The sequence below is a fragment of the Etheostoma cragini genome, chromosome 6 (genome assembly GCF_013103735.1).
Source record: "Etheostoma cragini isolate CJK2018 chromosome 6, CSU_Ecrag_1.0, whole genome shotgun sequence".
Classification (NCBI taxonomy): domain Eukaryota; kingdom Metazoa; phylum Chordata; class Actinopteri; order Perciformes; family Percidae; genus Etheostoma; species Etheostoma cragini.
Window position 1 is genome coordinate 16,569,545 of NC_048412.1, and position 21,929 is coordinate 16,591,473.

A 21,929-nucleotide genomic window follows, 5' to 3' on the forward strand; every position below is an offset into this window, starting at 1 on the left:
TGCATGTACCACTACCAATATGATCTCTAACATTAAGATGGTAACTTGGTGTTGCAGTTGGCAAAGGAAAGTATTTGGGGTTTAACTTGGGTTGTGCATTCTGCACCTATCTGTCTCACAAATACTTCATTTTTAACAACTTTCTCATTAAATTCAAGGAACTATTTCTAAATGGTCTTTTATTCAAATGGCCACCTTGGACTTTATTGTAGTCTTTTCACACTTAATTCTTGTCAAGTACCACGGAGAACCTTCAGTGTGGTGTAATACGGGTAATAAGTGCATTTTTTTAAACTGGTGTTTGCTTAAAAAACAAAAGTGTATGCTCAGTTACTGTGACCTTTATTCTCTGAATACAACTCATGATAACAAAAACATAAAACATCAACACAGTCTGTAAGTCATTGTGACAACATCAACCCACCACGTTTCCATGGAGACAGTATATATAATATCCTGATTGGTCCATACGTTGCCATGTAAGGCAGCAGTCATTGCCCAGGTGAATTTACCTGGTGAAGGAGCGAACGTGTCTGCCCCTCCCACCACCGCTTCCTCCACCTCCACTGAATTTGCTCCCCTGAGATCCTCTCCCCCCTCCTCCACCTCCCCCACCGCCTCCTCCAGCACTGCCACCACCTCCCCCGCCAAGCCATGACAACCCGGCACCACCTCTTCCTCGCAGGGCTCTGTCCCTCGGAGCCAGCCGATATGCATCTGGCAAATTGAGACGGAGGGAGAAGGAGACAAAATCACCGCATATTAAGTTCAGTGTTTAGATATTCACAGTGCAAAATCAAGCAACAAGTGTGTATTGGTATACGTTTCATACTTGCTGGGGGCTGTCTGGAAGGCATCGGTCCTCGTGTGAAGTTGTTCTGGCCTCCGCGAGGTTCACTGTATGTTCCTCTGTGAGTGACAGCTGGAACTTGGCCGCTCCACGATGAACCACGGCCTCCTTCTCTGCGAGTGTAGTTACCTGCAGAACCCAAATAAGGATTTTGTTATACGAGAACACCTGTTACTGGCCATGATGTAGCTCTGACCTGCAGAATGCCCACATTTAAAACTACTACTACATACGCTGCAAAAAAAAAAGAAAAAAGGTTTAACTCAAGGTTTACTAACTAGGTTATGTCAGTGTCTACACCACATCTCATTCTGAGTGTGCTCAGTTGTCATAACAAGACCCAAGTGCAGGTGGTACAATGTAATGACAATTGAGCAAACTCCATCTTCTGATGAAGACCATGAGTTGGAGTTGAAAGGTCCGGAAAAAGCAAGTAGGATGACTTTGAAGATTGTCACATCTGTTTCCAAGGTCAAGAATGAACTTTAACCTAAAAAGTAAGCTCTGGTATGAAATAAGAATGACATATACAGTAAGTAATCATCTTTGCAGTGTACTATTTGGGCAGTTATTTACAAGCAATTAATTGTAACATTTAGTAAAAACACATTTGTCAAGTTGAAAATTTGGAAAAACTACAACCAAAACTACCATAAATTTAAAAAAATAAATAGCTGGTAAAGAGAAAAAAAAACTTAAATTACTTTTGTTTTTTTGTGATGCCACCCAAGCCTTCACACAACGCAGAGAAAATTTCTGTATACACAGTGGTAATTCTGACCAATGAAGTGTCATTAGCTGAGGGTCTGAGTCCTTTAACTACACTTGAAGTGAACACAAGAGATGTGTTGCGTGTGTCTATGTATACGTACCGGACAGCAGTACACCTTTAGGTTGTGGTGGAGTGAAAAAGCGAGTCTGGCTGTGGAAGGTGCCTCTGCCTCTGTTGCCAGTGAAGAGTCCTCTGGTGGGGGGTTTGGGGGAGCTCTTGGGGGGCCGTTTAAGAGGTAAAAGTCCAAGAGGAGTCGTAATGTCCTTAAACTCCGCCGCCACAAAGTCATCGACATGCATACTGGGAGGACGGGAGGTGTTTTGTTTGCGCTGGCGGAAGATATCGTGGGGTCGGTTGAGATTCTGTCCAAACCCACCTCGACTTCCACGGCCGCGAGGAGCAGCCATTATGTGGGCTCTCTTAGCAGGCTCAATGTAGTCTGATTTACCGCTGCAGAGACAAGCACACCATGACATTCAGTCAGTTGATTCAAAAAAGGCTTAAGAGGTTACTTTTCTGCAAAGAATACAGAACAAATGAGATAGCATTTAAATGCAACCAAACACTGGAACTGTACCTTGTAATAAAGGTCTCATGCTTGTGTTTGCCAAGTCGGAAGCCTTTTGGAGTCTTAGTGTGACCAGGGGAGGAGGGCTCAGACAAGAAGGAGCGCTCCAGCTCTGCCTTCAGGTCCAGTTCTGGACAACACTCCTGAGCCAGCCCAACCAGATCCACCTTCACCTGCCACACAGACCAAGTGGCAATCATAGACATACTGTCCATCCGCATACAGACAGAAAGGACTTCATAACTGTACATGATTATGTGTAACTAGGTTTAATAATCCGCAATTGATGCGTGTGTAATTAATTTAAAGTACCATCAATAAAGCATCAAGATTTCATTTAACAAATACATAGCAGTGAAGTAGGGAGAAAAAGAAGAACCTTTATATAAACTATTAGAAAACAGATGAACAGTTTTGCATAGTGAATCAGTGTTTAACATAGGACACACTTACCATATCAAGGTCTGCTTCGATGTCATCAGTTTGGAAAGGAGAGAACCACAGAGTCTTCAGCTGTTCATCCAGAGCTTCTGACAGAATGAACACTGTCCTACACATAACGATGCACAGATGCATGGAATATTTATTATCACATCCAGTGTTTCCTCTCGCTTACCACAAAAGTGATACAGGAGGCCCAATTTAGTATATCATCAGTATTAGGTTTAGTTCTTGTTCCAAAGAATGCTGTAGTGTAGATAATTCATGTTAACACCATTTTGAATATTATTATCTGATAATAATTCTGTCATTTAGAAATTTCCCTGGCTGGGATGGTTACTGCCTCCCTGTAAATAGTGGTTGAGTTTAGACAGAGAAAGAAAGAAATGATAGAGAGAGAGAGGCTGTACCGGTGATTAAACTGGGCAGCAAGTGTCTCGGGTGCTGGCAGAATGGGCTCAGTGTCAATTGCAGGAGGTGTGTCTGTGGCCGTCTCCAGCGTCTGCCTCAGAACAACCACGGTCTCCAACATCGTCTCCAATGAATCATCATCCTTACATAGTTTCTACATAGACACAGAGTTACAGAGTTAGGTAAATTCCAAGGCATTGACCATATTACATTGCAAAAAACTATACACGTGTGTATAATTTGTACCGTAATCTGTTTCTCTAAAGTAGGGAGCGGATGGGACTCTGACTCCTCCCACTGCAGCAGAGCTTTCATCTCAGAGCCCGACAGCAAACGCGGAGAAGAGAAGGCAGACTCCTCGCCGGACCCTTGGGCCTCATCTACACACTGGATGAGAACACAGAGAAATCCAACAATTAAATAATATATGCAACTCTATAAAAGACACAAAGTCTTGCACAATTACTAAGCTCAGGAATTCATACTTAAAGCCCTTTTAAAGGAAGCAGATGGCTGCGTAGCATCCAGGCAAGAACAACCAGGCTGAAGAACAGCTTCTACCAGGATGAGGTCAGACTGATGAACTCCTCCACATTGCAGTGCCTTTGAGTCTTAAGAAATAGCACTTAACTTACTTATTGCTATTCTGAAACTGTCTTTGTTAATTATTTTATTTATCTTTGTAATTGTTTTTAGTGGGACAGAGCTTATGAAGAAATGCTTTTATCCATTTATTAATCACTATAGTAATTCGTTTGGCACAGAGACCTGAGTTCTTATTTCGTTCTCATCCTTCTGTGCTGTGAGAATGACAAATAATCTACCTATCTATCATAACTACACTGTTATTTTATCTTGTTTTAATGACTGTAATGACTCATTTAATTTTACGAGCCGACTGCATCACAAACGGTACCACTTTCTTCTGTGAGTTTTAAACATATGCTGTATAAAATAGGTTTTAAAGTGCTCTCAAGTGCTGCAGTGCTCTCGCTTCTCTTCATTGAAGCCTCTATGTTTACAGGCTTGTTGTGATGCGCAATGTGCTATAGGTGCCACAAAAATCTATGTTTGGTACTGCAAATCTGTTTTGTTTTGGTTCATGTGTGCAATTAACATTACACCTTGTGAAAAAAAAAATTGGGATTCATATTTTTCCCTGGATCATGCAGGCCTACTGTAAGCTTCAGCTGTTGCAAAAGTCAAAGTCCTTATTGCTTCCAACAAACATTTAATAATTTTTTACAGTTTGACAGCATGTACACTCTTGGTTCAAACTACATTTACTTCCATGTCAAACATGAACCAGACATAAAACCAGGTACTAACCATTGTTTCTGTGTTGAGGATCTGTCTGAGAAAGTCAAGCAGAGCTGAGAGCAAATCTGCTGAGTCCTTGTTGAAGGCAAACACCAATCTTTTTAACAGCGAGCACAGACCAGCACCATGTTTCTTTAGAGCTCTGAAAAAAAGATAAAGTGTAAAGAGTCTTTTTGATTAAGGAAAACACCCTATGCCTGGTTTGAAGAAGATATTACAAAGGGAAACACTGGTAATGCCAAGAAGAAGAAAAAAGAAAGCATTGTCATTTACAGTTTGAGGTGATAGAGTCCATAGTCGTGCTCAGTGAGGAATGTCAAAGTCCTGATACAGGTGAGAAGGAGTGGAACACTACTCTCTGAATTCCCCAAAACTTCCAACAAGGTGTTGCACACTAATGAAATCATCTCTCGCCCTGGAAGTGCATTGGCCAGCTGCTCAGTCTCTGACACACAGCTTTCTCCAGGTGGAGAAACCACCAGAGAAATGTCCTGGTGAGACAGAGATTTATATTTTTTAGACTGTGTCCTTTCCTCTTAAGGACTTGTTTATGTTGCTTGACTTTATGGGCACTCTACTGCTTACCTGGTCACACAGTGACTGTAATACCGTCCCCACAAGTTCACTGCATTGCTGCTGCTGTAAGGTGTACTCAGCTGGAGGAACCAAGAGAGACAGCAGCAAGGGGAACAGATCTGCCAGTACTTCATCTCCAGACATAGACCCAGACAGCAGGTGCAGTGCTGCGCTCTTACAAGCTTTCTGTGACACCAGAGCATCCATCAAAGAAAGCAGACGCAGGACCTGGCCCCAGCACACACCTTTCCCCTCTGCCCTGTAATTAGCACATTGCACACACTTAAAATGAAGTTCACAGCATAAACACAAACAACAGTGTGTTTTTACTTACGGCTGCAGCTCCTCCAGCAGCAGCTCCAGCAGGGTCTTCATGATGAGTATTGCGGTGGGTGAAGACAGGTCTGCCAGCTGAACACACATTCTCCTCAGCATTGCCAGGAGAGGAGGACAGCTGGTGGCACAGGCACACCTCAAAACCTCGGAAAACACTTTCCACTGCGCCCGTATGTGCATGCTCCACAGCTTTCTTGTGTTTAAGGCTACAGCCACATCTTGGACTGATATCACCTATGGAGCCAAATGTTCATTATTTATAAGCGTGTATATGATATGTTATCCTCAGAAGGTCAAAGGAAGTGCAGGACAGATAGGCGACAGGTAAGATAGAGTGAGTTACCTGAGTGCTCTGCATTGGCAGTGGAAGAGGCAGGAGCTCCGACAGCAACGTCAAACCAGAGAACAGACCTTCAGGTGCTTTCAGCAGTGAGGCCAAAACTTCCTTTAGCATCAGAGACCACGTGTTATTGGCCAGAGTCTCTTCTGTATGAGTCACCTGGACCAAAACACAAAAATGTATAATGTGTTAAGTTGTGACTGATATGATTTTTGCACAATATTTCTTTGCTTAATAAACATGGCTCTACTCTCTCATTTGCACACCTTTTCATTAACACCCTGCGTGAAAGTGAGCAGTACGTCTACAATGACCGCCTGCACTCTTGTCTCCTCTCCGTCTAGACGTCCAGATGCAGGGATGGAGCACACTATCATGTGGAGCGTCACCAACACACTGGCCACACGTGTGTCCCTAAATTGGAAAGCTCCCCCTCGTAGCAGCTCCATCAGCATGGTGCGCAGCAATCGCAGTGTGCTGATACATATACTGAGGATCATGCAGCGCTGCGGCGTGGGGCCCATGTGTCCATGCACACGCCATGGCTGTAGCAACAGGCTGCACAGCTTCTGTAAGACACGCACACAAGTATCCAGACCCTCGCCAGAGAACAGCTGGACCCCTGCAAGACTCCACTTAAGATCCCTCTGCTGACCTGTAGAAAGGAGAAAGCCATTATGAACAATGTGTCGTAGGGCTGGCCGATATGGAGAAAATCAAGTATCACAATATTTTGGACCAAATACCTCAATATCAATACCATAACGATATTGTAGTGTTGACTATTGGTGCTTTCACAAAATATCTACACAATGAGATTCTTGATAAATAATCATCAGTAATGTGGATATAATGACTAAGTGGGTAAAGGCAAATAATAGGACAGTTACAACAGTCTGGTAAGTTCAGGAAATTACATAATTTTACTGTAATGCCTTTACAACCAAGAAAAGACAACTTATGCCATATAACGATATCCAAAATCTAAGACGATATATAGTCTCATATCACAATATTGATATAATATCAATATATTGCAGTCAACATCAATAAACACGATAACCAGCTACTAGTACACATTCCTGCCAAAGGTCTCTCACTATTCTATTAATCTATAGGTGCCGATAAAGCAACAAGAAAGGCAGTAATATGACAACAAAGGTGAAGGAAAAGGAAGTGTGCAAGCTTGCAAACATAGATGTAAACAATGCAGGCATTGAAATAACAAATTGGCTTTTTGAATGTTTCATGAGAAAGGAAATTTAATCAAGTTTGTTACACATCAAGAATACTCATACCACAGTTCACTTTGGTGAGTAAACCTAACTTTTGTTTGCTTGCAGGAAAATGCCATAGAGCCCCTTTACTATTAAAAAATATCTAAACTAAAACCTTCAGGTAAAAATGATGTGAACACTCAAAAAAGTATTTAGTTCAGCTGAACTATTACAGAAATTCTGTTTGGTATCTTTACCTTCTACAGCAGGTGGGGGGCAGGCGATGTGACAAAGGACCCGGAGAGCAGTGACCAATCCAGTTCCCTCAGCCGTCAACACATTTTCCACATTCTGTAGTCAAGAGAAGACATGTTTAAAATTACATATAACACTATTATCGGCATATAATTGATTGAGTCAAATAGGCTACATAGTAGGTCTATGTTTGAGCAGTTCAAATTTGTCTGTGAATCACTGCATTTCAAGGAGATATATTGTGTATCTGATGGCTCTAAGGTGGAAAATTCGACGAAAACGTATAGATGAGTATGTGACTTAAAGACCTCTTGCTTTGCCAATAGTTTAATTGCTTATGAGGTTTGCATTCTCATATTGGTATCAGAATTAGCCAACTTGTCAGCTGGCCTGGTTATAAGTGTAACAATGTTCGGTTTTGTACTGATAATAAGCTCAATACATACATACAAAAAAATACAAATTATAAAACTGTATTCACTGGGGGTGGGTTAGGGTAAGATGAAATACATTGATTCCTTCACTGAAAGAGCAAATGCACTCCCTGAAATAAATGTCAAAGAGAAATTATTAAATTTGTTCATGAATACTGAATTAATAAGACTCAGGAGTTTTTCGAACTTTCTGCGGGTGATATAGGGAGATGAAAGCTCACACAGTTACTGAAAATGAGGTGAAATGTTGCTTTACTCCAGCAGTACATATAATGAGGGGGATCTGTACCTGTTTGATATAATCTATGAGGGTGGGAATACTGCCAATCTCAAAGCGAAGTTTGTCCAGAGGCTCCAGCCATTTGCTAAGCTCTGAAGTACAGAGAAAGAACAAAACATCAAAAATACAAGGAAAATACACAGAACTGTCACATATGGCATGATGCTTGAATGCAACATTGGTAATATTTACCCTGTAACTTGGCATTGGTGTCATCAGCCTTGGCTATGGCGAGTAGTGGGGCAGCATATTGTTCCATCGTCCGCAGTTCATTAGAGCTCTGCACTACTAGTAACACCAGCATACAGGCATAGTTATATGTCACTGCTTTGCGAGCTTTGACCTCACTAAAAGAAGAAAAAAAGAAAAAGTGAAAACATATTCACTGCACAGGTGCTTGAAATCAAACCAAGTCATCCAGAAAGAGACCCAAAGAGAGACAAAGGAAAAGCTGTACCCCTGTCCGTCTTTGCTGTGGTGCTGGAGAAGGGTGACCAGACACGAGAGGTTGTTGTCCAGGCTTAAAACATGAGCCACAGCACTGCGCCCGGTCTGTGTGAAGGTCATCAGGTAGAGCGCATGGAGCATGCCCAGTACCTCCGGGTTGTCACCTTCCTCTAGCCCAGCTCCTCCATCTCCTCCTGTGGCCACATGACTCATGAGCTCTGATACACTCTGCAGAGCATGCAGCGCCTGCATCAGCCACACGCCAAAGCCCTCTTCACCGAACCCTGGCCCTGTGACACCTCCCTCCCCCCCGGTAAAGGTGGTCTCCTCGCTCTCAGCTTCTGCCATAGACGCCAGGAGACGCAGCAGCAGGTTGGTAGGAGTGGGCTGGGCGAGAAGGAAGAGCAGACCTGACTGGGTGAGGGACAGGAAGCGGAGGAGCTCTCGAACAGCTTGGGTGACACCGAGGTGGCCGGCTGCCACAGCCGCTGACATCACAGCTGCTGCGCTCTCCAGGAAATGGCACGCATGCATATACCTGTAAAAAAGAGAAAGTGCAATATTACAAATCCAATCAATGACTACCAAACTAGGCCTGCACGTTTAATCATTGAAAAAATCACAATCTTGATTCACCCTGTTGACAATAAAGTTTAAAGTTTTTAATGACTTCAATTCTCATTTAATTTTACGAGCCGACTGCATCCTAAATGCTCCTACTTTCTTCTGTGAGTTTTAAACACAGACTGTATAAAATAGGTTTTGAAGCGCTCCCGAGCGCTGCAGTGCTCTCCCTTCTCTTTATTGAAGCCTCTATGTTTACAGGCTTGTGGTGATGCGCAATGTGCTAGAGGTGAAAAAGACAATCTATGTTTTGTACTGCCAATTTGTTTTGTTATTGTTCATATGTGCAATAAACATTACACTTCATGAGAAAAAAACAATTATGGCAGAGAATCATGATATCAAATTTGACTTTTCCCCAGATCGTGCAGGCCTATACCCAACTACATTCAATTTCAAATCTCAGGTTCTGTTCTTTGTGAGGTTTGAGGTCATATGTGTTGAGTGCTGTGTACCTATACAGTGCTGGGTATGGATCGTCTCTCTCCTGTGGTCCTGTTATTCTAGCAGTAGTGGGGAAGGCTTTCACAGGTGGCTGCACCATGCAGTAAGGGGCCGTCTCTAGCAAGTGATGTAACTCTTCTAAAACTCCTGCCAGCCTATCAAGCTCTTCCTCGCTGACAGGGGAGGAGCTTAGCGATGGTTCCTCCTCCATGGGGCACTCAGCATCCTCCATCTCCTCCTGAGAATGATAGTCAGTTATGGTTAACATGAAAAATTTGCAGTTAGTAACATATGTGTGTGAGAATTAGTGTTTTTGTTTGAGTGTCTACCTGCGGTGGTTCACTCCATGCTGCTGCTGCACTCTGCAGGTCGACCAGTACCTCGTACATGTGGCTTTTCTGTAATATGGCGTTGCCAGCTGTTATGACCCTCACTGTTTCTTCACGCAGGAACAGCTGGACTAAACGCTATAAATTACATACAGTTTAATGTCAGATATAAATGAGACAAAAATTCATCAAGTTGTTCAACTAGTCAGTGTTTTGAGTCTATGAGGACAATTAACTTTGGGATCTAAACACATCAGTTTAGCATGTGCCTTATTTAAAGACCAGTTTCCACTTGGATCAAATGGTAGGCTGGGATCCATTTGTATGATCAAGAATTTTAATGATATTCTTAGAAGAAAATCTGTGTATAATGAAGTCTTGAAGAAAAGAACAATTTCAAGTTTTTATACTTCTTCTAACCTGATAGCCACTCTTCTCTGACTCTGTTGCATGTAGGAAAGCCTCTGCACCAGCAGGAGTGCTGGTCAGAGCACCCAGAGCTCTCAGAATACTCAGCTTCAGTGTGGAGGAGACATGGTCCGCTTGGACCAGCTCCAGTAGCACACCCAGAGCCCCTTCGCGTAGCAGCACTGAAAGGCCCTGTGGGCACTCTGCAAGGTGGGATGCTAGCTTGGCACCAGCTTTTAATTGTCTGAGGTTAAGAGCAATGGGTTGTGTGATAGCGATCTCCATACTCAGAGCTTGGAGCGCCCATTGGACTAAAACTCCAACAGGTTCCTCCATCTCGCCCTCTCCTTGTTTGATTAAATAGGCCAACCCTTTGGCCAGTAGTGCAGGTGCCTCTTCCACAGCAGTGACCCAGCGGGCATCTCTGTCATTTCCAATACCAGCTAGTAGCTCTTTCAGCTGGGCAACAGCCTCATTCTCCTCTACATCTGCTAATTCTTCTGTTCCACCAGGGTCCCTGGGTTCCTCCATACTGGCCTTCTCAAGTTGTGTATCAAAGCGGGTCTTGTATGGAGGGGTGAAGTAGAGCAGTGGTCTGAGCTCTCGCTCGTACGGGTCAAACTGGACAGGTGGGACAGATGCCAGGTCCTCAGGAGTGTAGTCCATGTCAAATGTGGGCAACTTGAAGCTACCATTATCCAGATCATCCTCGTCGCTTGAAATCTGCTCGTAGCCGTCATCACCTAAAAGGGTGGGAGAGACAAAAAGGAGAGGAAATTTGACAAATGTTCTATTATTATATTTTTAACACAATTCTTAAGGTTCTTCAACCATTTATGAAGTGTTTTTGAAAAAATGATTGAAAATGGGGAGGCCAGCGACAACTACATATTCCCTTGCTCATTCACAAAGTCATACACAGACAAACCTACTCACACATGGCGGTACCACTCCAAACATGCTGGGTTAGTTTAACATGCAGGATGGGACTACAGCACAAGCATCAGCCACAGCTGTGAGGAGGTGTGAGGTAGACCTCCACATGACAGCTTATGAATGTTGATCACCCTTCACAGTACTTGGATGGGCCAGTTTAGAGTTTGGAGCACCCTGCGGTAGTAGATGGAGGCAGCATGCCACAGCACACACTCTCTTCAACTGAAGCTTAGTCCCAAATGGACCCTGTTCCCTTGGCCCCCAGGGGAGTCTGATGAGTTTGCAGTACCAAGGGGTTCAGGGTTGAGCATCCATTTGGGATTGCAGACTATCCTACTCTCACAAAATAACTCCCCCTACCTTCCTCCATCTCCTCGTCCTCACCCTCATCTTCCTCCTCCTCCTCTTCCTCCTCTTCTAGAACACTCCCTTCGGTCCGTGCATCTTCTTCCTCCTCCTGCTCCTCTTCTTCCTCCTCCTCCTCGCCTTCTTCTTCTACTTCAGCATCGGAGTATGTTTCATCAGCAGGCAGTGATCTTTCAGGTGACACGGCCTCCAGGTAGTCGTCACGGCCCTCGCTTGGCTCTTCTTTGACCACGCCCACTGTAAATGTCATAAGAGAGGCCAGATGGCACACAGTTCACCCAACATGCCCACCGGGCACACGTAGATATGCAAACATACATGTCTATACATTTATCTGTATACGTACAGGCCTAATAATGCAAAAACAGCCTAAGGATAACCATACCGTTGTTTTTACACTTTTTAACACAATGATTGTACAGTATTTTACATGAAAAACTAGAAACTTAAAATGGAAACTTTGGATAATCCGGGTAATTCAGAAACATATGATAGAAACTCAAAGTTGACTATAAACTTAAACCAATTGTAGACATTGATGTAAAGTACACAAATTTGAGTCATGGGACTGCGGACTTCTTGGACTGAATAAATATAACTGAGGATGAAAACATTGAATTTATTAATGTCACCAACAAAGAAACTGCAGTGTAACCAATGTGGGATTTTTTCCCAAAACATAACTTTTAATTATGATTAAAAACCATTGATGCAATATTTAATTATGAGACAAAAAGATGCTTAAACTATGGCAGTGTTTTTGTTATTGTTGATTAATCAGGATCAACAGTGACACATATAATAATAATAATAATAATAATAATAATAATAATAATAGAACAGAATAGATGTGCAGTTCTCACCCGTCACTTGGACCTGCTCTTCATCATCATCATCAGGGGGCGGAGGCCCAGGCGGAGTACGAGGTCCTCTGGGTGCTGGTCTGGGTGGGCTGCCATTGTACTGGTCATCTTTTTCCCACTCTTAAAAAACAAACGGTACAACAGATTGACAGTATACCAAGCTAATCAGGGAAAAGAAGAACAACCTGTTCGTTTAATGCTTCAGTGTCAGGAAGGGGCTGTGAGGGAAGGAGCGCTGGGTTGTTTCGGCTTACGATGCGCACCTTGTTTAACGATCCGCTTCTGCCCAATTGGCTGTTGAGGGGGTGGGGGTGGAGGAGGAGGGGGTGAGGCTTGATCGTGTCCATGTGAGCGCTCTGCTGTCCCATACACTGCTATAGTCAGACTGGTGTACCAACCACGCAGCACCAGGCCATCTGTGTTCACCTGCACGCACAAGCCCATTTAGTCATTCAAAAATCAACAGAAAAAAATGAATACAAATCATCTAGTTTGTGGGCGACCGTTTACCTTTCCACTGGGTCTGAACACAATGGATTTGTTCTCATCATATTCCAGACTGAGGGCAGAAAGCAGGACAAGGCAGATTAAATCAGCGCAAATATACAATATCTCTGAACGATCCTTTGTTTATCATCTTAAGAGAATTTAGTGTTAGAAAAATAGAATGTGACTGCAATGAAGTTTGGCAGCAATCTGTTAAGTCCTAGATAAACCTCTTTCCAAAGAGCACAACATTGCTATGTAATTACGCATGTCTATGTTATCGGGATCATCTGTATCCTGATTATCACTTCAGCTGACAAAAAGGATTCTTGTCCAAAAACATTTCAGTCAAATATGTTTTTGAGATTTGGAAGATACATAAATAGCAATCAGACAGGTTCCAAAAAAATATACTCCCAACTTTGTCGACAGAGACAATAACTTGGGTGTGTCACAGCATTCAAAGACCATTGCATAAAGGACTCGTCTACATACAAGTTTACGCTCTGCTGCTACTGTTCACACCTCTGTTATTATGAAAGCAGAATAAAAATGTCGGACTTAATCATTTAACTTTTCATCTACGGTATTTCAATTGGACCTGGAAGTTATAGTGTTATTTTCATCTACTGTGTTTGTGGGGTTGAGTTTCTGGAGAGACCAGTTAGCCAGCATTGGAACAAAGAGACTTAAATATGGACACACACGCACCCACCACTCTAGCTTCTGAGAACAGGGCGCAGATACTACCATGACTGGTTTAACAGGATTGGACAAACATATGCATCTTAAGCACTTTTAAGATTTGGAAAATACAGAGATAAAAGGGTGGGGGGGCTCAAAGTAATACAGAAACAAAACAAGAAGGGTGACAGTGATATTAATTCTGACCTGCCCAGTCTGTGGAACGTGGGGTTGTTTGGTTTAGTGACATTATTGAAGAACAGCTCCAACTGAAAGGCATGAGGTGACGTCTCCCTGAAGAAACAGAAACACACACACTGATGTTGCAGCCAGGGCTCTGTCCCCTTCCATCCAGAAGGCTCAGTTATACATCAACATAGGGGTGGGTGTTATGACAATATAGATTTTTAGATAGATTTTTGAAGTCATGAGCTTCTCAGAAATTATTGAAGTCATATTTAAAGGTGGTGTTTGATTTTTTATGTTTTACCCTTAACATGAGATGGGTCAGAATATTAGAAGCAATGCTGAATATGATGCAGTTCAGGTCAACCCCACCACTAACTATGACCTTAGTGCTAAAACATATTTTTGAATTTAAACACCTACATTGAACATTATGAGTATCATAAAAGTAGACTTTATGGTAGAACAGTTGTTTTGGACTGTATTTGACTGTACAGCGGTACCAAATGAAGTGATCACTGAGTGTATAATAAGGTTGGGCACTGAATTCAATACTTTTTGGGCACAAACTGAATTACCTCTAAAAAGTATTGAGTATCAAAAAATGCCTTGTCATTCAGTACCCAATTTTAATCCACTAGGAGTAAATCTCATCAGCGTCAGCAAGCCAAGAAGCATGCAACATGCTTCTACTAAGATCTCATTATGTCTGTGATTGGATGTTTGACGTTAAACGTCGAAGAAGCAGGAAGGAAAAACGTTTTGCACGTCTTACGTGACAATCTAATTTTCAACCGCCAACAGATTTACCATACCATTTATGGAACGGTAGATATTACTTTGATATATTTAGGTGTTTTAAGCCATTGCAGCGAATTTGTTACATGATTTTTGGGATCACTGTGACTAAAAACCTCTATTTATTCCTGGAATTGCATTTCCTAAATAAGCCATGGCAGACAGTATACTTGATACGCAGTGCAACGGATTTCTGCCTCAATTTACTTTATCATAATATATAACATTGTTGAGCACTGAGCCCATTCATTCAGTTAAATTACATTACCCAACAGGCTCAGTGGGATTCAGGATCCAAAACAATGGAGCTCAGGTGGCAATATACCTATCTACTGGAGGGGCAACAATGAATGGATTAACCGTTTAAGTGTTGACTCTTAAATTAATCGACAACTATTTTAATAATCAATTAATCAGTTTGAGTCATTTTTTAAATTAAAAAATAAGATTTCTCTGATTCCAGCTTACAAAATGTGAATATTTTGTAGGTTCGTCTCTCCTCTTTGAATCAAACTGAACATCTTTACATTTTGGACAAAACAAGACATTTCAGGATGTCATTTGGGGCTTTGGGAAACACTGATCCACACATTTTGACATTTTTATAGTTCAAACAACTAATTAATTAATCGAGAAAAATATCGACAGATTGACTATGAAAATAATCATTAGTTGGAGCCCTACTTTCTACAGGCACACACTGATACATCCGTGGCAAACAGAAGCAATGTATCATTGGCAGCGACGTTAAAGATTCCCTGCAACAAGGGATGCACCACCCAACTTCTTTCTCAATACAACTCCCATACCAGGAGTCTGGGTACCTGCTGATATTGAGGAACCATAAGATACCAGTAGACTTCTTTTCACAAATTAACTATCTACAGCATATACCTTACTTTCGAGCACACATTTTGATGTGAAGTATTATGAGGCCAGGGAATGCTGTGTACTAAAAACTCAGTCAGCAGTCCGCCATGACTAAATGAATGTAACTTTTGACACTGACAGAGAAACTGTATTTATTGTGACTCGTTCATGTTATGATCAATACCCAATGTGCTTAATGAGGTCTGTCTCAACTTAAACAATTATACTTATCCAGTGTATCAATGGGTCCATGCCTACCTGCAACTATATTGATTTGACAGTTTATTGGGTAGCCCTGGGCCCACCTAATATTTAGTATACCCTAATTAATATAAATGGAAATGAAAAAGAACAAAAAGTTGAATCAACACCTTACTAAACCAGTTTCAACAAAGAGTAAACAACCTTGATGAATAAAGGATTTTTGCAGGGTTGCTTTAATGCACTGCATTATATTTTCTTATTATATTTGTCTAGGTGGACCTAATAAACTGGCAACTTACTGTACTGTATGTAACGCAATGTCAAATTGGTCTTACCCAAATGCTCTGTTGTCAGGTATGTTGCTGTGTGCTTTGATTCCTGGAGGAATGACCCGCACCTCTGTGATTAGCACCCCGCAAGGAAACCGCACCACATCCACGTTGGTTAACTAAAGTGCATTGAACATCATAATTAATTTAAGAAAATGCATTTACATAATACAACGTCTTCACCAAGCACAACTAATACTACTGCTCTGAGATAAACATGCCAGGTTGAGACTTTCCAGTAAACATTAGCTTATCAGCTAACTAGCAAGCGAACTATGTAAGGATGCAAAAACCAAAGCGATATGAGTTTATGGAAATAAATTAGGCTACGTTTCACTAAAATATTTCTAACAATAGCATTTGCATTTAGGCGAGTGCGTAGCGCAATTATAGCTGCGAATTGCTACGTAATTATAACAACGATGAAACAACTGCTCATGTTAGCCATGTTGACATCGTTAGCTTGAAAGTTTAGCATCGATCTCCAGAATTGCTGAGTATGACCGATATTAAAGTTAAATGCAGGCAGCTTTAAAGTAAATATACAAGGGGTAGTAATGCGTCAGAAATATTACCTCTGCACTCTGATGCTTAAATGTATCTAGAAAAAGAAGCTCCGTAGAAGTGTCCCCCGCCATCGCTGTCTTGCTAATCGTCTGGCCAGGGGTACATTTCCGGGACAGTGAATACTTCCGGAGCATGATCAGTTTTGACATTATCATAAACAAACTTAGGCAGGAGATCAACGCATTTATATTATTCTAAAGGGAAATTAAAAGCAACCACTTTGGTGGAAATTAAATGACATGATTCAGAAATTATTATTGATATTATTATTGATATTGATGCTATATTATAATTGTTGTTGTTAAACTGAAGGACAATCATAGGCTAAAAGTCTATTAGTAATATCACAGTATATTGCAAAAACTTGTTGACACACTTGTTGACACGAATTAATAATCAACTAAAATGAAACATTGTGAATGTAGCCTATATTCCCACACACTCCATAAAGGTTTCGGCCTTTGTGTATTGTTGTTAACACAACATTATATGTCAGGCTAAATTAGGTACATTTACGCAAAAATAGGAAATCGTTGTAGCAGAAATGATTGAATGATCTTCAATATGGAGCCCGTGGTTTAACTTTATATTTGGAAAGATGATTATTCAAGTAAACCATTTTACATTTTTGATACCTGCCAAGTCTCGTACATTGTTATAGAAAGAAATACACAATATATTACAATAAATTGCTATACATAGAAATGTTGAAATGCTTTCCTTTGTGGTCTGCCACGTACCTGAAGGAGGGAGGGACAGGTAGAGTCACGTGGTCCCACAGGTACATGCACTACAAAAACGGGGAATGTGCAGCCATTATTACTCCGCGATGGTGACTGCAGGGGGTTTCACGTAAAATTTAACACGCGACGAAACTTGGATTTAAGAATTTACCTTTACGCCCAGTTGTACAGTGTACAGGTGTTTATATCTCGGCTTCTGCGTGTGATCTCCTCTCCGGTATATCTTCAATTGCTGTCCTTTACTATTGTGCTGTATTAGATTAGATTTTTTTTTTTTTTTTTTTAGCTGTGTTTGTGTTCAGATGACGGCGCAGGTAGACTACCTGGTGGTGATTTTCACCGCCACATCTGGCGCGAGCGGAGAGTTGCTGGGATCTGACGAGAAGGAACTAGTGCAGTTGGTTTGGCAGCTGGTGGATGTAAAGAACAAAAAGGTAAAACATAAATAAAAACTAGACTCGGTACTTATTACAGATGGCTATTGTTATTCTAAAGCAGGAAATGTGGTAACTAAAGGAGTGGGCAGCTAAACAACTCTAACAGAAATAGCTTAAAATACAAACGACACCCATTCATAATGTTTGTGATTCAAGTGAGTAAGCATCTGACATTAGGTGAATATAGGCTCTGAAGTTATTTAGTATAATGAGAGGACACATATGTTCTACTAATAATGTCTACATAGTAAGATATTTAGACATACTTCTGCTTTTGTTCTTCAATATGATAATATCAATGTAATAAAGGTATATATTACAGCCATTTAATGCTATTATATGAGCCTATAGCTTGAGAGTTTCTACGTAGACTTCTGTTTCAAGACTGACATGTTTTTTCTACTACTCTGAACCAGTTGGGCAAGCTAAATGAGCTTCTCATTAAGCCGGACCTCTCAGACTTGACAGAGCAAAACGATGAGGAGGACGTGGTGGAGGAAAGCGTGGAAGAGGACAATAGATCCGGAGCAGATAATGTCTTTACAGCCACAAGTCTAGAGACAGCATTAAACCTGGTAATAACCTCACTGAAGTCACTAGAAATAGACATTTTTTTCATTAAATAGTATTTATTACTGCTGCCTGAAGACAGATTATGACCGTTTTAATTTATTTTCTAAATGTTCCACGCCTGTTTTTGCAGTTTCATCTACAACTGACAAACGAGGTGAACAGCACGGGCGCAGGCACGTCTGTGTGTTTGTGTACAGACGGGCAGCTCCACATCCGTCAAGTGATTCACCCTGAGGCTGCAAGCAAGGTGAGCAAGCTTGGTGGGTGAACGCCTTCCACCTAGGGCGGATGTTCACTCAGTGCTGTAGGTAACCTTCAGCGCTTTCACAGTCCCAAAGGGATTTGTTGTGTCAGCACTGTGCTGAAGTTGATCTTCGCCAAAGAGACAGTCATGCAATCTGTCTAAAAACACACAAAACACCACCTACACAATGAGGCTGACAAAATTCTCCCACATGATTTAAACCTGCGTGAAGTGTTACACAGAGATCATTTTACTGGCAGGAGCAAACAGTAATATGATGGTAATAAAATAGCAGCTGCTTATTTAATCTCTTCCTTCTTCAGAACATCCTGGTCCCAGACTGTTTCTACTCATTCTTTGACCTTCGGAAAGAGTTCAAGAAGCACTTCCCCGCATCCGACCTCAAGGCTTTGAATGTACACATCATGGCAGAGTGTATCCTTTAATGTGTCACCTGTTTACATTTGGTGTGCAAGTGAATGACTGTGAACTACACTGTTATATGTAATGCATTTAATGTGTAACTGTATTTTGGACAATTTTTGGTTATCTAAGTTCAGCTTGATCTCTTGAGCAGTTATATCGCTCAGAAACACACAAATTAGAACTTTATAAGCCACGGGGTGTTGGCTACAAGACTTGAGGTTTTGAAATGCAAATAAGGAAACAATGGCAGCGCTCAGTGAGTGAGTGAATGTGTGTTTAGCCAACAGGGCAAACCCCACACGCCCACTGGAACAGGATAACTAACATCTCTCTGTGTGTGTCTCTTGCCTCGCCTGCTGCCCCCTCCCCCACCCCAATTTTTATTTACACCTGTCACACATACATACCTACAAACACCTTTGGCTGTCTCTAAACTGTTAGACTCTTTATTTTTTTTGTATGTTTTTCTTGACCGCGTCCTGATCAGCTCTTAGTATACCTGTTGATGTGCCCGCCATATGGGACCCCTCAGCCACCCTGGATCCATCAGCCATATTGCCTGCAGAAATAGCAGTACAGCAGACCCAGATTATGGGCAGTATTGCCCTTGCCCTGCTTTCTGAGCCATTTAGTAAGTGCCATATATTATTTTACACAAAAGTGAAACATTAGGGATATGTTAGTTATTTTGACATATAGGCCTGCTGTGTGTTTACAAGTAGGATCATAAAAGTATGCTAGTTCAAAAGCACTGCTACGATAAGATGATATTTAAGGAGATAAGGGCTGAGAAAGAAAATTAATAAGGAACTATTTTGACAATCAATTAATTGTTTTAGTAATTTCTCAATCAAAAATCTCTATTATTCAATGGTCCCATTTTTCCAATGTGAGACATTCTGGACTATTGGTTGCACAAAACAATACATTTAAATATATGGCTTTCGTTTCTGGCATTTTCACTATGTCAAACAATCAGTCAATAAATAGAGATAATGATTGGCAGATTGTTGTGAAATGAAAATAATTGTGAGTTGCAGCCCTTAAGTAAACTGCTCTTCATGTTAATTTCTGTAAAAGGAAATGTTCAGTTCATGAATGCAAAATACAGTCAGCTTTTTGTTCCAAGACTATTAGAATATTGCTGTGTTAACTACAAAGTACTATGATTAGTTTCAGTTAGGTGGTCTAATTTTCAAATGTAATTTTGGAAACCAAACTCTACTGCTTTCCCATTACAGACCACACATTTTCTACACAAGAGAGAGTTAGTGAGAAGTTTGAGTCTGGCACTTGGTAAGTAAAGTTTGCTCATGATAAAAAAAAAATGTTTTCCTCTGCATCTGAAATCAACTACACGTCTACTCCTGTTGTGTGTGTGTGTGTGTGTGTGTGTGTGTGTGTGTGTGTGTGTGTGTGTGTGTGTGTGTGTGTGTGTGTGTGTGTGTGTGTGTGTGTGTGTGTGTGTGTGTGTGTGTGTGTGTAGCAGTAAGATGGAGAAAGTCTGTGACAACACAGTGATCAGAGCCAGAGGGTTGCCATGGCAGTCTTCTGACCAGGACATTGCTCGATTCTTCAGAGGACTCAACATTGCAAAGTATGTTGTAGCTATGGTAACAGCACTTTCATTGATGGAGGAATTGTATCGATCAGTTAACATGGTGTATACTGAATGAAATCCTCTATAACGCCCTGAATGTTGTGTTGTATAGAGGAGGAGCTGCATTGTGTCTTAATGCTCAGGGGAGGAGGAACGGAGAAGCTCTTGTTCGTTTTGTCAGTGAAGATCACAGAGACCTGGCCCTGCAGAGACACAAACACCACATGGGCAACAGATACATAGAGGTGACCAGTCTTAACCCTACCAGTCTGTAACGATTGTGAATCAGCCACAACGCATTGACTTAAATTAATCACTTATGTCGCTATACCTAGCAACCATAATTCTTCATTTCGGTCTTGTTCATTTCTAATGGCAGGTTTACAAAGCAACAGGAGAGGACTTCCTGAAGATAGCAGGAGGTGAGAAAATTTCACCAAGTGTACTATAACGTATTTTACCTCATAAGCACCAACCAAGGCATTTCATAAAAGTAGGTTTGGTGTTTTGTACAAAATATAGATTGAGCAAATTGCGTTCTGAAGCTTTTTGGTAGTGCTGCTGTAGTTTGAGTATGAATTTCCATTTATGAGAATCAACTTACAATTCATTATTTAAAAGCCAAATGCCTTGCGGTTTGGTATTCATGGATTTTCTAATATTGATTTTTGGGATCTGAACATATTCCAGCATCCAAAATAATAGCTTTGGAGTTGACTTTTTCTGCCCACTTGTTATCTCTACGGGAAAATCATAACTTGCAGACAAAGTAAGCAGTTATGACCTAACATCAGTTATAACATTTGTTTATTAATAGTAAAAGTGCCTTTTAGGATGGCAACAAGTTTGTCAAGTAGGAATAGTTCAAGTTAGTTACTCATATGATGAAGCCCTCTTAGATAACAGAAATTAACTTTTAAGTACATGATGCTGATGTTTATCATGATGAAAATGATGGCCGGACCATCACTCAAAATCATGAGGGGTTAAGAGTCAAGTTTATTCTTATTAATTATGAAATAAGAGGGGGAAAAAATGCCCTCCAATCACTCCTTACAATCACAGAGTGCTGCTCAAGTAAGGAAAACATGTCAAAATCTGGTTAACTAAATGTGTCTGTGTCCTTGTGTGTGTGCCAGGTACCTCCAATGAGGTTGCAATGTTCCTGTCTCGTGAGGACCAGATCATAGTGAGGATGCGAGGTCTTCCTTTCATAGCCACACATGAGCAGGTGCTGAACTTCTTCTCCCCGGACGAGGGCCTTAAAGACATGTGTCCGGTCAGCGGAGGAAAGGATGGCATCCTATTTGTTCGCTATCCAGACGGGCGTCCCACTGGCGATGCCTTTGTTTTATTTGCCTGTGAGGAACACGCCCAGTGTGCTCTGAGGAAACACAAGGAAATCCTGGGGAGAAGATATATTGAGTTGTTCAAAAGTACAGCAGCAGAGGTCCAACAGGTAAGTCAAGGAGTCCGCCTAGATGTGGGTGTGCTTCTTTGTTTGACTCTGTGTGTGTGTGTGTGTGTGTGTGTGTGTGTGTGTGTGTGTGTGTGTGTGTGTGTGT

General features: G+C 41.4%; 2 protein-coding genes across 9 annotated transcripts in view; one reads left to right on the forward strand and one right to left on the reverse strand.

Annotated features, from left to right (window-relative positions):
- Positions 1 to 325: 325 nt before the first annotated feature.
- On the reverse strand, positions 326 to 16,470 carry virma (vir like m6A methyltransferase associated). Of its 2 annotated transcripts, none has more exons than XM_034873883.1 (27): positions 16,350 to 16,470; positions 15,781 to 15,893; positions 13,595 to 13,681; positions 12,728 to 12,776; positions 12,472 to 12,643; positions 12,218 to 12,337; positions 11,373 to 11,591; positions 10,065 to 10,795; positions 9,645 to 9,782; positions 9,327 to 9,553; positions 8,258 to 8,785; positions 7,993 to 8,147; positions 7,810 to 7,892; positions 7,089 to 7,182; positions 5,881 to 6,269; positions 5,618 to 5,773; positions 5,273 to 5,508; positions 4,948 to 5,197; positions 4,636 to 4,853; positions 4,372 to 4,504; positions 3,289 to 3,429; positions 3,042 to 3,196; positions 2,644 to 2,740; positions 2,200 to 2,363; positions 1,723 to 2,072; positions 833 to 979; positions 326 to 717 (listed from the first exon to the last, which is right to left on the reverse strand). In XM_034873883.1, the coding sequence occupies exons 1-27, from the start codon at positions 16,410 to 16,412 to the stop codon at positions 509 to 511; spliced, it is 5,424 nt and encodes a 1,807-aa protein (XP_034729774.1). In that variant the 5' UTR covers positions 16,413 to 16,470; the 3' UTR covers positions 326 to 508. The 2 variants fall into 2 exon arrangements, with proteins under 2 accessions (XP_034729774.1, XP_034729773.1); XM_034873882.1 differs by having other exon boundaries at positions 11,349 to 11,591.
- A 679-nt stretch (positions 16,471 to 17,149) lies between these two features.
- Positions 17,150 to 21,929, forward strand: part of esrp1 (epithelial splicing regulatory protein 1) — an 11,302-nt gene continuing 6,522 nt past the window's right edge. For 3 of the 7 annotated variants that reach the window (XM_034874715.1, XM_034874709.1, XM_034874714.1), the window contains exons 1-10: positions 17,151 to 17,518; positions 17,938 to 18,096; positions 18,225 to 18,341; positions 18,662 to 18,773; positions 19,252 to 19,395; positions 20,006 to 20,060; positions 20,251 to 20,361; positions 20,477 to 20,609; positions 20,744 to 20,786; positions 21,504 to 21,823. In XM_034874715.1, the coding sequence (XP_034730606.1) occupies positions 17,387 to 17,518; positions 17,938 to 18,096; positions 18,225 to 18,341; positions 18,662 to 18,773; positions 19,252 to 19,395; positions 20,006 to 20,060; positions 20,251 to 20,361; positions 20,477 to 20,609; positions 20,744 to 20,786; positions 21,504 to 21,823 (1,326 nt within the window). In that variant the 5' untranslated portion in view covers positions 17,151 to 17,386. Of the gene's footprint in view, positions 17,519 to 17,937; positions 18,097 to 18,224; positions 18,342 to 18,661; positions 18,774 to 19,251; positions 19,396 to 20,005; positions 20,061 to 20,250; positions 20,362 to 20,476; positions 20,610 to 20,743; positions 20,787 to 21,503; positions 21,824 to 21,929 lie in introns of all 7 variants that reach the window. The other 4 variants (XM_034874708.1, XM_034874712.1, XM_034874710.1 and 1 more) reach the window with 3 other exon arrangements.